The sequence below is a fragment of the Lissotriton helveticus genome, chromosome 4_1, assembly GCF_964261635.1.
Source record: "Lissotriton helveticus chromosome 4_1, aLisHel1.1, whole genome shotgun sequence".
NCBI classification, from domain to species: domain Eukaryota; kingdom Metazoa; phylum Chordata; class Amphibia; order Caudata; family Salamandridae; genus Lissotriton; species Lissotriton helveticus.
The window spans coordinates 155,936,542-155,951,560 of NC_136063.1; the positions used below are offsets into that span (position 1 = coordinate 155,936,542).

The 15,019-nt window shown below is 44.6% G+C and overlaps 1 protein-coding gene across 1 annotated transcript in view; it reads right to left on the minus strand.

Moving 5' to 3' along the window:
- LOC144828453 (cytochrome c1, heme protein, mitochondrial-like) overlaps nt 1–15,019 on the minus strand; it is a 190,956-nt gene that overhangs the window by 128,536 nt on the left and 47,401 nt on the right. Inside the window, exon 3 of the mRNA XM_078686630.1 lies at nt 13,632–13,758. Coding sequence (XP_078542756.1) covers nt 13,632–13,758 — 127 coding nt within the window. The remainder of the gene's footprint in view (nt 1–13,631; nt 13,759–15,019) is intronic.

A 15,019-nucleotide genomic window follows, 5' to 3' on the forward strand; every position in this document is an offset into this window, starting at 1 on the left:
CAGCACACCAAGCTTGTGTCTGGAGCTCACCTCAGTGTGCCACTGCGGCGGATTCCAGTCAGGTTCAGGTCTGATGTCAGCAGGCAGACACTAACTCGTCTTTAGTGGCGATCGGGGTTTCGGGGCGCTTGGGTCACTCACTGCCTGCTTCATGTAATAAAAATAAAGTCCCACAAGTAAAATGCAAAAAACGTGTCAATAAATCGCAGCTCAAATGAACCATTACCAGGCTAGATTTCAGGTTTAGAGACTCCTGTTCTATGCGCTCGCCATGACGTAGACTGTTGTCTTTTTTGTGCCATCCCATTTGGACTTGCTGGTCTGCCTTCCGTGTGTGCGTCGCTAAGGATTCTTGTCTTTATGGGGCCATAAATATAAAACTGTGCCACGTCGGGCACCCCCAAGCCAGACCCAGATCCTGGCGGCCTTGTCTGATCGCTTAATTGCGAGGCATTGGACGCCCTCGTGTAAACAGACCGAGCGAGGCAGCCGCCAATATCCTGTAATACATACCCACCTCCAGGCAGGGCGATAAGGTGCGGGAAGCTGCAAAGCCCGAGCGGATATGGGCCTGGCGGGGCCAGACACGAGTGGTGATGGGAGGGGGAGAAGCACAGGAGAAAAGGAGAAGGAGGGGGAAAGGACACCAGACGGGAAGGGATAAGAGACGATGAGGGAAGAAGAAAGATCGCGGCTCAGCTGCTTCGCCAGAGAGACAGGAGATTGGGAACGCGCGCGGCCGGCTCCGATCGCTTTCCTGAGCGTGCGCGTGACAGTCTCCTGTCTCCTGGGAAGCAGACACGGCAACTATAGTATCGCGCCTGCGCGATGCATATGGCTTCGTATGCATCGCAGGCGCGAGACCTAAATAGGTGGTTTTGCCAGGTACTGCCACTGTTGGTAGGCAGTTGGAGCTGTGGTTGGCGGGTGGATGATGGCCTGCGGCATGTGGGATGGTTCCCCTGTATAGTTGTCTTTTGGTGGACATGCTTCCCTGCGTGAAAGACCTGCAGAATTACAACGCTCCCATTGCATTAGCGGTCTCCTCGTCCTTTACTTGTTGCAGTGCGTTGTCCACCAACAGCCCCTGTGAAGAGTATGTTGATAGAGGAGGTACCCCCATCTTAAACTCAGAAACTCCCAGCCAGGCGTGGCTCCTGAGAGTTTTACCAATACACATCTACCTGATGCATCAAAGGGTTGCCATAAGGTAGCTATTTTCAAAGGTCTTTCCTACCTGAATAACCGTAAAGGCCCTTTTTTGTGCTCCTCATGGAGGCGCTGCATGAGGCGCTCTCTCTATCTCATCCCACTGTTGATGGTCACAGCATTTGGGGATGTCATTGCAATTAGCATGCCTTCATTGGTTTGCTGTGCCTCTTTCAAACCCCCCGTCTCATTAGGTCAATCCTTTTACTCTATTGGGTAGAGGCCTGTTGATGTGGGGATATTAATCCTTTCTCACTGTCACCAGGATGATGGTCATGTGACCAGTACTTGCATTTTACTTAACCCGGGGGTCACAGCCTTGGGTGTGGCTGGCTCCTGAAAGGCAACCTTTCCCTGGTTAAGTACGTTTGGCAATGCGAGAGAGGTAATTACTCCTTTTGTGAGGGTATAAGTGTCTCTAATAGGAAATAGGAATCCTCATTTTCCTATTCGAGTTGCACTCCACAGCCTACTCCAGAACCTTTAATCACTACAGTTTGGGTAAATGGACCGGTTGTCCTTTTACTAAAGCCACTAAGTGCACTCACCTAGGACTATACAGACCTTCACTGGTCTAATCCCAATGACCAAGCTGTTAAAGGCCTGAAATCCTTCTTAGATCACAAGTTGACCCAATATTGTGACAGGTCAAGGTATAATAAAAGGAGAAATAATTAATCTCATCATCTCCAAAGGAAACACAATATCATTGGATAACATCTCCCCTTGTGACTGCTCTGACCATCACCTCATCTTCTACATTAACCGGGTGGTGTCAGTGAGGAAGCCTCATTCGAAGAAGCTGAAGGTATGGAAAAGGGACCTTAGATATATTAATACAGCGGCACTAGCAACCCAATGTAAACTTGCCCTTTCCACCCAAGTTGTCAATCCCGAAGTTAACTCACTTACCGACTTTTACAACTCTACTATCTCAAGTATCATGGACTCAGTTGCACCAATCCAACAAAAAAATGCATCAACAAAAATGTCCAAACAATGGTTTAATGACAACCTAAACTCCGAATGACGCAACCTAAGGGCAACTGAACTTTCTTGGCAATCCAATCCTTCCTCAGATCAACTAAAAGTCCTCAGATCAGTAAGTAGCTCGTATAACAAACAAATTAAGAGCACCAAGACAGACTACTTCAGATCTCAACTTAACCAAGCCTCTAATCGTCCCAAGAAACTTTTTTAAATTGTTAAATAATAATCTTGTGACGCACTCACTCGTTCTGACACAGCCCACCCTCTTGCGACACTTGGCTAGGTTTTTCTCTTAGAAATCGAGACTCCTCAATATCGAACTGGATTCTAAAAAGGCCTTGTTACCCCCCCCCCCCCCCCATTGGCCTATGCTCCCCCAATCCCACTCTGAACAGTCCGTACCAGCTAGTCTGAGCACCAAAACTAATGCCTCTTGGGTCACCTTCACCCCTTTTAGTGAAATAGACATTAGCAAAATTCTTCAGAGTATTAACCCATCCAATCACTTTAACGACTCGCTACCTCCCTCCATCTCAAGGAAATAAAGGAAGTCATCACTCCCATCTGGATAAATATTGTCAATGCCTCTCTATCTCAAGGTATGATCCCCGACTGCCTAAAAGCGGATCAGCTTTCTCCTATCTTAAAAAAACCTAATGCTGATCGTGCAGACCTCAACAACTTCCGCTCTATCTCCATCATCACTACTCTGTCCAAACTCCTTGAAAAAGGTGTCCAATCCCAACTTTGTGCTCACATTGAAAACTTCAACATCCTAGACCATCACCGATCTGGCTTTTGGAGCGGACACAGCACTGAATCGGCTCTCATTCATGTTTCAGATTACATTTTTAAAATGCTCGACCACAATGAACCCTGCCTCCTGATCCTCCTTGATCTTTCCTCTGCATTTGACACTAAATTACGACAACTTATTATCAGTTCTGGAACACAGGATGGGCTTCTCTTGTCTGGTGCTACAATGGTTCTTGTCCTTCCTCCACCACAGATCTCAAAGCATACAGGTGAACCATTCCTTATGCAGCATGAATCCATGGGTGTCCTACAATGGTCCGCCTTATCCCCCATTCCATTCAACCTTTTCCTGGAACTTCTTGCAAATGCACTAAACTCAATGAACATTCGCTTCCATATGTATGCAGACGACACGCAACTTTACCTGAAAATCTCCTCCCCTGACAATCTTAACCTTAACACTACCCTCATGAACACTCAAAACTGGCTAGTGGAGAACCACCTCCTACTCAACACTTCCAAAACCAAATTCTTGCTCATTTCTCCTCCGAATCATACCCCTAAGGTAAACTCTGGTTGAAACAGCTCACTGCCTTCAACTGCCCCCCGTCATTACGGATTCAGCCAAATCGCTCGGAATCACCCGGGACAAACACTTAAATTTGAAGAACCACATTAGTAATGTTTGTAAGGGTGCGAATCACCAGATGAGACTACTAAAGAATCTCAAATCTTTCCTCCCACAAGCGGACTTCAAGCAGGTGGTTTAAGCGCTGGTTTTGCCAAGGCTAAACTATGGCAGTGCTACACAAATGGGCCTCCCGAAATATACCTTGGCACCCCTTAAGGCTGTATTTAATGCGGAGGCCAGACTGACCAAAGGCACAAAAAGATCTGCACACATTTCCCCAGTTCTAAAATCCCTAAATTGGTTGTCTTTTGATGCAAGAATACAGCTAAAGATCGCCTGCCTGACTCACAAAGCTCTCCATCTCAAAACCCCTAAATGCCTATGCCAAAAGCTAGAACTATCTGGAGCTGGTAGACCCTCAAGAAGTGCGAACACCTTTCTTAAACCACAGATATTTCGCAAAAAGAGAACTTGTCAAAGAGCTTTCTCTGGCTCCGCTCCATGGATCTGGAAAGCTCTCCCTCCTGAAATTCGCAGACTCCCCTCCACGGTTGCCTTCAAATGGAAGTAAAACAATTCCTTATCTGCAAGTTCTTAACCTAATTTGTCTCTTTTCATTTGCTTGAAAATAATGGACTTTTACCCTCATCTCTTGTACTGGCCCCATACCTAATCTTTTCTATATATATTTCTTTTTATTTCTTTCTTCAACTATTGTACTGCTTTGTTGTAACCTTTGTAACTGTTTCCTTTGATGTGTATTTGTTGCCTGCCTGACCGTGAAGCGATCTGATATCCATCAGGATCATGTTCGCGATATATACAACTTTAAAATAAATTGCTTCTTGTAGAACACACTAATATAATTCTGAAAATGTGCTCTACATGATCACCTGTCCCTGTGGTCTTGGATATGTTGAGAGTTACAAATTAACACCACCTGAGACGACCTGACATGCCCTGCCACTGGCGCTTTGGAGACCCCCTTGAAAGAATATAGAGGTCACTGTTGTACAACACGATGGACTGGTGTTAGAGTCTACATCTCATTTTAGGTCCAATTTCTTATATTGCAAGTTCCTTTCACAATGATTCACATGATAATGAAACAAAGATAACATTTGATATTTTAGATTTTGCCCATGGTCTTGCTAAGTGAATTTCTAGCACTATTTCCTTAGGTGAATTATATATAGGTGATTACGATGTAGAGCTAGCAGAAGAAACCTTACTTACCACTATTCTCCCTTTGAACAATTTCCATTTCTTAGATTTTGTGGCAATGGGTACTTTTGGCTCATTTACAATTTGGACAAATATCAATATTGCTTAAATAAAATTGGTCAGATGAGGTTTTATGAAACCAATACTCGAAAAAAAAAAACAAAAAAAAAAAAAATGATTCATGGTGTAGGTCAGTGGGTCCCAAACTGTGCACTGTGGCTCCCTGGGGAGCCGTCAAACCTAGCCAGGGGAGCCACACACAAAGCACTTTAATGCATTTAAAGGCACATTAGGATGGAGGATTTTCCGCATCCTCCGGGCCGGCGGAAGCCACCGCCGGCCCGGAGGATGCGGAAAATCCTCTGCGGACCCACCAAAGACCCACCGCCACATTAGGATGGCTGGTGGGTCTTGGTTTCTGTCCGCCACTTTTCCACCGCGGTTGGCTTACAACCGCGGCGGAAAAGGCCTAATACGGTGGCGGTGTCTCTCAGACACCGCCAGACATATTAGGATTGCTGTGCAAACATGCTTTTCCGCGGCGGATTCTCCGCCGAGGAAAAGCATGTGGATCTTCACCTCGGGGGCCCGTAGCGGGCCCCCTGGCTGAAGGGGGCATGGGGGGTGCACATGGGGGGTACCAATGGTACCCCCTGCCTTTGCGTGCACGAAGCGGCAGGCACCGCGTGGTGCCTGCCGCTTTGTGCATGCAAATGCACTGCTTTCATTTTTTACATTGCGGCGGGTGCTGCTTTAAGCAGCACCCGCCGCAATGTAAAAAATACAGGATGTGACCGCCAGGGTGGCGGTCACATCCTAATTGCCGTGGAGGGACTGCCGCTGCCCATGCGGGCGGTCCCTCTTACGCAGGGGTGGCGGACGGACGCAAGTCCGTCCGCCATCATAATAGGGCCCTTAATGTTGACCGGTCTGTTGGCCTCAGTTAAACTAATTAGACTTCAACGCATGATGTCGATGATTTGTAAGTGACATGCCTAAAGCTGTAAATGTAGTGCTTAATTGATGGCATGTCGAGGAAGATGACCTCCATATTTCACTGGATCCCAATGTTTAAACACTCTCAAAGTAAGCGGAAGATGCCTGATTTCTTTTATTAGACTCGTTAATAGTTTTGTTTTTTTCCAAATGCATTTCACACCAATGCAAGTTACCAGAAAACTACAGTTGTCCTGTTTATTAAACACACTAAATATTATTAAGCATTGACATTTGTACTTGAATCATAGGTACCTCAGTACACATTCTCTACTTGCGCACAGGGATGTAAAACACCATATAAGGCATAATGCCAACATTTGGAAGCAAGAAAAAGGGACTTTAAAAAAAAAAAAAAAAAAACTGGGGAGCCACAGGCAATGGCCAACGGGTCATGGGAGCCATTGGTCGAAAAAGTTTGGGAACCACTGGTGTAGGTATACTACTGCAATATACTTGTATGTCACTTAAAAACATTGGGAAGACGTGCCTTCAGCGATACCCTTATGTATTTATTTTTTGCAGGGTCATCTTTACTGTAATTTTATTCTGGCTAAATGAAAGAAAAATGCTTTTACCGTTGCTTTAGATTTTTTGGACTAAATACTTGGGTAAATATCTCGGTCAAGATGTTTGAGCATAACAAGATAAAACAGGGGAAACAATGCCTCTTAGCTAACCATGGGCTGCAACTTGCCAGGAGCGTATTAAGTCATGCACTGCTTGTGTGATTGATTAGCACACTCTTTTACGGTCTCAACATTCAGACGAAATTGAGGAAACCGTTTTGAAGGGTGGTGGCAAATCGTGATGAAGTTGGGACTTTTGTCCATTTTCACGTGGCAAAACCAATTTGTTTATGCTACTGAGGCCATTTGGTAGCCATTGTGCTTCACAAATTTTTTTTTTTTTAATTATATATAGATATATAAATAAACACATCATGTGCCTACAGGGAGGCACTATCTCTTTCACTCCAAAGGGCTTGGACTCTTTAATTATAGAGTAAGATACGACCACCAGGTTCTGCTATGTTATACACAATTATATTTTTGCTTGTACTATCCATTCCTTCTTTTTCCTGTTACTTACATGTAAAGCACTATATTAACGGGATAGGGATAGTCATAAGGTTCCATGGTCCTGAAAAAGGTCATGACGCTTTTTAGGCTTGCCATTTGACAGAAACATGTTGACCATCAGATGAGGGAACAACTGAAGCTCCTAACATCCCATCTTTGTTTTTAACTTGATCAGTGGTATCATAAAATAAAAATAACTTGTTGGATAAACATCCATATGTTTTGTCCTTGTTAATACTGGATCCCATTCTCCGTGTCTGCAAAACAATTTCTCTGCAAGAGCAACCCTGTGATGAAGCTTGCCATCATTGTTGGGTGAGGGTCTAGCTTCTTAAAATAATTTATACTTGAAGCACATGTTCTCACCATGATTTAGTTCTTTGGTTTGGTCTGCTATACTGTTGTTCTTTGATTTTAATTTTGCTGATCAGCTTAGGCTATGATGAGCTTATGGCTAGCTACTGGGAGACCTCAGTCCTTCGAGATTTCACCCATACAGATCATGAAACGAGGACTTCCTGTGGATCATAGGTCACTGACACAAGGCAAGTTGGTACGTTACCCCAAACTTCCGTCCAGTTTGAAGGAAAACAGCAGCCAAGAGGAGGTTTAACTTCTGGTTAAAGAAGTGTATTATACGTTGATCTGTAGCAATTCCCTTCCCCCAACCCGGTCACCCTTCTGGTACTAAATGAAGTTCTAGCCGAGTAGTGAAATACATACACCTCTCGGTTACTCAAATAAACAAGCAGTGGCATAACCAATAGGTCTCGCCTTTGGGACCTTATAAGTATTCAGCAATGCAGCACATTATACTGGGTGCTACAACATCTATTGTTGTTTAACACTGAAGCTTCGTGCTTAGAGTAGCGCTGCTAGGCGCTGAGATGTGGCAAGCATTCAATGGCATGCACTTAGAAAGCAACTGGATAGGTTTCTAATCATGGTAGTTTTTTGTTCAAAAGCCGTCACTCCAGAGTTTGCATGGTATTGGTGTAGCCGGCAACCATTAATTAGATGTGCTGGTGATCAAAGTGCATGCCCCAAAGTATGTGCGTCAGTGTGTGTCTGTTTAAGATTATGGCTTGCCTTATACGTGACATGGTGAGACCAGTGATACTTCGGGTGTACAGTGGAGTGCATGCAGTCATGAAATCTTAGCAGGACCTGCAGAAATGTGCTGGTAAGAGTGGCACCTTCCCCCATATGTACAGGGTGGTGTAGACGTCACTGGGTCTCGTAGAGGCCAGTCATTGTGAGTTGTGCAGGCATGTGTTGCAGCAAGTGCAGTGCTGTTGTTGTATGGCTATGAGAACAGTGCCGCGCATGTGGTGTCCACTGCAGCCAGGCGGCACAGAACCGTGGTAATAAAAACATCGATTGGAAACGTGCTGCTTGAAAAACTAAAAGGCAACGGAGACACGCTGTGTTACGTTATATCTCCAGTGAAAGCACCATGGGGGAATACTTATGAAATCACGTATGGCTCATATTAGAGGACAAAAGTATAATGTGCTCATATGCACTGTCGGGATTAGCAACCCACCCACCTTGCGGGAGCGAGCAGCGGCCATATGTTTGTAATTAACGTGGCCGCGCCACGCCGCTGCCTAGGCGAGACCTAAAAAGTGGGGCATTTCGCTCTACTCTGACAGATATTGGAGTGCTTTAATGACTACAAAAACATAAGTGCACGAAGCATCTCACGTGGTCGCATATCATTATAGTACACACAAAAGGAAAATAGGACAGTTGAGAAAAACGTTAGACGGCAGCACAGCTTTATAAAACTATGCAGGAAGATTTTGTCCCAAAACAGATAAGCAATCAACAAAATATCACGCTCAGAGTTCACATTTGGGAATTTAGCCCTACCAATAGTCGGATGTCACTGGCAACTGACTGATAAAGCCTACTGGAGTCCCCCAGGGATCATCTCTAAGCCCTACGCTTTTTAATGCTTATATGGCCCCCCTTGAAGACGTGGTGACACCCTTCGGCATCAAAATTGTGAGTTACGCGGATGACACACAGCTGGTCGTCTCCCTATCCCAACTAGACGATCACCCAGACAATTTGGCAAATTGCCTTACGAAAATCTACAGCTGGATGTGTGAATCCTCACTCAAATTAAACGGGTCGAAGACCGAAGTGATGCTCATGGGAAAGCAATGGGTGACCATCCCCCCATCAGCCTGGCCAGACGTGTTCGGGGAAATTCCCACCCCGAAAAAAGAAATTAAGACCCTAGGAGTCTGGCTAGAACCCGAGTTATCAATGAAAACACAAGCGGCCAAAACTGCAGGAACCTGTTTTGGGCTTATGCGCACCACCCGCAAGATTCTTCCCCTACTCCCGCCCACCTCCAGAAAACTCCTAGTCCAAAGGCTAATATTGTCACGGCTGGACTACAGTAACATGGTTTACCTGGGTGCCCCTGAGGTCACCTTGGCTAAAATACAACGAACACAGAACGCTGCAGCCCGACTACTCATTAACCTTCCCTCCAGAGTGTCAGCTAAACCTGCCCTCAAAGCCCTGCACTGGCTCCCGGTGCGTCAAAGAGTGGAATTCAAAGCCATGTGCACGGCTTACAAACTGATTAATGGAGCTGGCCCCCCGATTCTCAGCGACCTGGTAACGCCTTATATAGCTCCCAGATCCCTGCGGTCCGAGAACGAGCATCTAGCCATCATCCCCAAATTTAAAAAGACACGCACTGGTGGCCGACGCTTCTCTGTGAAAGCTTCCACCAGATGGAACTCACTCCCCCGTTCCCTCAGACTGGAACCCAGCTATCTTATTTTTAGAAAAAAATTGAAAACACTTCTATTTCCGAAATAACGTCCCCCCCCTTTTTTTCTTCCTTTTCTCTCCTCCATCTCATCTGGATATCAAAATCATTACAGCGCGGGGATGCCTTCGGGTCACCAGGCGCTCTACAAGTCGTTAAAATAAATAAATAAATACTCATACACTATGTGCTTCTAATTGGACAATCAGTGAAACATACTTTGTACATGGATATAGGTGGAGGCTGATCAATTGCATACTTGGGGGCTGACTGAGAAAGCAGCACTCTTTACAGGGGGCTGGAGACCCTTTCAAGCAGATGTCTCAAAGCGAATAACAATGGTACGACCCTTCCAAGATATTAGATATTCCTCGATGCCCTTAACCTCACCCAAATATGCAACAGCCCGACCCACGAGAAAGGTTCTATACTCGACCTGATCATCTCCAATGAAGACTCTATCCAACTCGAGTCCATCCAACCCTGTGACTGGTCAGATCATCATATTGTCACATTCTTCATCAATGAAAAGGTTAAAGTTAACCCGGCTCAATTCCCCAAGCCCAAAGTCTGGAAAAGAGACATGAAAAAACTCAACCCAGGCTCTTTGCCCCCTAACAGTTGCAATCTCCTACGCCCGCCGACTGGCGCTACGGACGTTCAAACCCTGACTGACCAATATCTCAACGCTATGACCTCAATAGTCAATGAGGCTGCACCTATGCAGCTAAAAAGAGTCTCTACTAAAATCTCCAATCCATGGTACAACGGGAGTCTCAATGAGGATAGACGAGACATGCGAATGGCGGAGCGTACCTGGAGATCAGCGCCCTCTGCAATGCACCTAAAAGATCTGAAGAAAAAGAGAAACGCCTACTTCAGGAAAATAAAACGCTCAAAATCAGACTTCTTCAGCCTCCAACTCGACCAAGCAAAAAACCGCCCGAGAAAACTGTTTGAGCTAATCAAATCACAATCCAAGGGTCAACCCCCACCAGTCAACACTGTGCGTGAGGCACCCTCCTGTGAAGACTTCGCCGCTTTCTTTATCCAAAAAACTGACAACATAAAGAGTGATCTCCTCATCGACGCAAGCCTCTACTCCAAACCCCAGTGTCTAGCACCCACTGAACCAAAAAACAAGGCTACATGGTCAACCTTTGGCACATACTCGGAAAAAGAAATTGGCAAACTACTCAGCACCCTGAAACCATCCAATCACCTCACGGACCCCCTTTCCTGCTACCGCAGTAAAAGACTTTACCCCGGTGCTTCTCCCGCTCTGGACCAAAATTATCAACAGCTCTCTCCAAGAAGGAAGCATACCTGACTCCCTCAAAGTTGGTCAAGTCACACCTCTACTAAAGAAACCTACAGCCGACCCCTCTGACCTCAACAATTACCGTCCCATTACCAATATCCCCACTCTCGCCAAACTGCTGGAAAAATGCGCACAACTACAACTGACTAAATACATTGAACAATTTGATCTCCTTAACCCTCACCAGTCAGGCTTCCGAGCAGGGCACAGTACAGAAACTGCTATGACTCACATAATTGACGACGCACTTCAAATGCTAGACCAAAACGACACCTGCCTCCTCATCCTTCTTGATCCCTCTTCAGCATTCGACACCGTTAAACATGAGAATCTACTAGAACTACTAAACACAAGAATGGGTTTATCTGGAACTGTTCTCAAGTGGTTCACTTCCTTTCTTCACAACAGATCGCAGAAATTCAAGAGCAACAACCTGATGTCCTCGCCAATACCTGTAACGCTAGGCGTCCCCCAAGGATCCTCGCTATCCCCAACTCTGTTCAACCTAGTCATGGAACCTCTCACTACCCTGCTACAAGCATCCAATGTACACTTTCACATGTACGCTGATGACACCCAACTTTATCTCAAACTACAGTCCCCCAAAGACATTTTGCTCTTGAACTCAACGATCAGAAGCACCCAATCCTGGCTTGCCGATAATCATCTCAAACTCAATGCCCTAAAAACAGAGTTCCTTCTGATCTCACCTCCAGCGAAGATCTCCACCACCCAAATCTGGCTTAAACACCTAACCGCACTCAATGTCCAACCCACCATCGTGGACTCAGCAAAATCTCTAGGCATAACACTTGACACCAATCTCAACATGCAGCAACATATCAGCAAGGCAACAAAGGGTGCAAACTTCCAGATCAATACTCTGAGGAAACTCAAACCTTTCCTCCCAACCAAAGACTTCCAAACCGCAGTACAAGCACTAGTCATCCCCCGAATTGAATACGGCAGCATCGCCCTCTGCGGACTCCCCCTAACTTCAACCGCACCCCTAAGAGCTTCTCTAAACGCTGCAGCGAGACTCATCACTGGATCAAAAAAGCATTCCCATATCACCCCTGACTTGAAATCCCTGAATTGGCTGCCTTTTGAAGCCAGAATTCATCTGAAAATAGCCTGCATGACACACAAGGCGGTACACCTAAACTCACCCGGCTACCTCGCTCAGAAACTGACAATCTCTGGCGGAGCTAGAAACACTAGAGGCACAAACAATCTTCTGCTGAAACCTCGAAGATTCCGGAAGGAAAAAACATATAAGCGCTCCTTCTCGGGAATGGCGCCTAGGATCTGGAACTCACTCCCTCCCGAAACCAGGCTTATCTCTTCCACTACACTCTTTAAAAATGAAGTAAAAGCTATCCTCATGGCTAAATACACTTGAACTATTATCTCGAACTCTGGTAAGACTATATGCACCGATCTGTACTACATGTTTGATCCCTGTGATTATTTTTATTGTTATCTTTTTACCCACTTGATTGGCATTGTAGCCACCTACTTATACTGTTTGATCTATTGATATATCTGTCTGACTATGCTCCCTCATGTACCCATCTGTGTAAAGCGCTCTGATATCTGCAAAGATCTTGTCCGCGCTATATAACACTTTCAAATAAATAAATAAATAGATGACAACCATTCTGACTGCACTTTTATCACATGCTCTCCTTGGAATCAAAGGCATGGGTGTGCCGAGCTAGTATATTTATGCATTTGTCACCCAAGTCTGCAAGGGACTAGCTCTTCACTTTCTTTTCCACCCACACCTTTTGCGGAGCTAAAATTAACCAAATTCCATTTGCGTTTATGGAATAGTCAAATGCTTACCACTATGCATTAGTTCAGATCAATAGTATGCTCTCAAACATACAAACCATTGTTAATAAATACCATTCATACTTTAGGCTGTTTTAATATTGCAACGTTGCTGCTCATAAAACCCTTTTCTTACACTAGATCAACTCTGGATGCAACGTCGGCTGAGCACCATGGAAAACATAACCATGCCACTGATTGTATCACAATGTAGTCCAACATAATGTCGCACAAAGTCCCACAGACACCGAACAGAAACAAATGGAGGCTCACAAATGACCAAATAAATGTTAATCATTTATGCCCTCTAGGACTAAAATGATTGTTCTCTCAGTATAAATCCATCATTATTGGGCTGCTCTTCTTCACACAAGTCTACGTAGATTGCCAGTATACTAAAAGTTAATATTTGCTACTAGAGTAAGCAGTTCGACATCTCTGAACCCAATACAAAACAAAATGTGCCTTCTGCTTATTCGCACAATGTGGAGGGGTCCAGAACACCACTGCAGATGAAGGTATGCTGGAATACCTTACTCTTCCAAACATATGCACACCTAATTGCAGCGTCAATGTATATGTTTCAGAGCAGCGCTCAGAGGCTCGCACATAAAACATATTTTCCTCCACGCATGTGAGGCGCAGCCTGCAACTAAACCCACGAGAAGGTGTGCGACTAGATCACATAAGCTGCAACAGTATGCTATACAAATATCAAGTAACAATAAAAAAAAAGTTTTTCCAGCACACACTTCACCAACTACTGAACAGAAATCAACAGGCAGCTCTTACCTCCTCTGCTAAAGCCTTTGCTTCCGCTTCTGTGTGACTGACTCCCACCAGATTTCGGAAGGCCAGGTATTCCATGCTGTGGCAGGCAGCACACACCTGTTTGTATACCTGGTAACCACGACGAACACTGCAAGAGAAGGAGAAGCAGACAGTTGTTTATTATAGAGAAAATATCTCAAATAATGCAGATGTGAAGTTCAGTCATATTATGTTCACTCTCAAAGGAAAAGAATAATATTGCGTAAATCAAGAAGGCATGGGATAGCTCAATGCAGGTTTTTTTTTACCTGCAAATAAAATATCATGCCATCCAGGGCACCTGTGGACGGACGGACAAACCCATCCACCTTCACTGATGTCACTGACCATGTCATGAATGATGTAATATGTGACATCATCAGCAGTGGATTGCAGGTGCGCGAAATATAGTTAGTACAACTAACTATATAGGAGCAATTTCAATGGCTTTGTTTGAGTGAAATGTCCAGCTAACTATAACACCCCTAAAACTTATAGTTTTTTGAGTGAATTTTAAAGGTTTTTTAAATGCTAATTCCTAACTATATAAGGCCTGAAACCTATGGTTTAATCAGTATATATATATATATATATATATATATATATATATATATATATATATATATATATATATATATATATATATATATATATATATATATATATATATATATATATATATATATATATATATATATATATATATATAACCTACTGGCGGTCGCCAGTAGGTGTATATATAGTTAGGATTTTTTCCCTATGGGATTTTTGAAAATTCTATGTCTAATAACTTTGGCGTTTGTGGACGGAATTGGCTGAAATTTTCAGGAAAATGGCACATTTTGTTTCTGAGCAGCCCCTGAAAATTTTGGGGGGGTTCGTCAAGGGGGGGCCGAGAAAAAAAGGGGGGTCCCAAAACACGTTTATCCCATGTTAATTTCCATAGGGCGGTTGGCCTCACTTTTAGCCCGAACGGCTGAATGGATTTGCACGAAACTTGGCAAAATTGTAGGGACTGGTAGCCCGATGTGCCTTTTGTAGGTCTCAATATATGTGCTCCAGTGGATTTTGAGAAATTAACGTTTAAAAAAAGATATATATCTGTAACAGCGGACCGGGCAGCGCCCCAGGATGCGTACTTTTCGCGCAACGGAGCTTTGTGAAGCGAAGCTGATTGGTTCTCCGGCGTCTGTCAACATTCCAAACAGTCCGTAGCGGCCGCCATCTTGTCTCTCGGTAGGATCGAGAGACAAGAGGAGGCCAAAGCGAAGGGGCAAATGACCATAAGGGGGCATAGTACCTTGTCGCTCACCCCCTAGGTTTGATGTGGAGGTTTTAAAAAGGCCCCGCGGGGCAAAAAAAAATAAAAA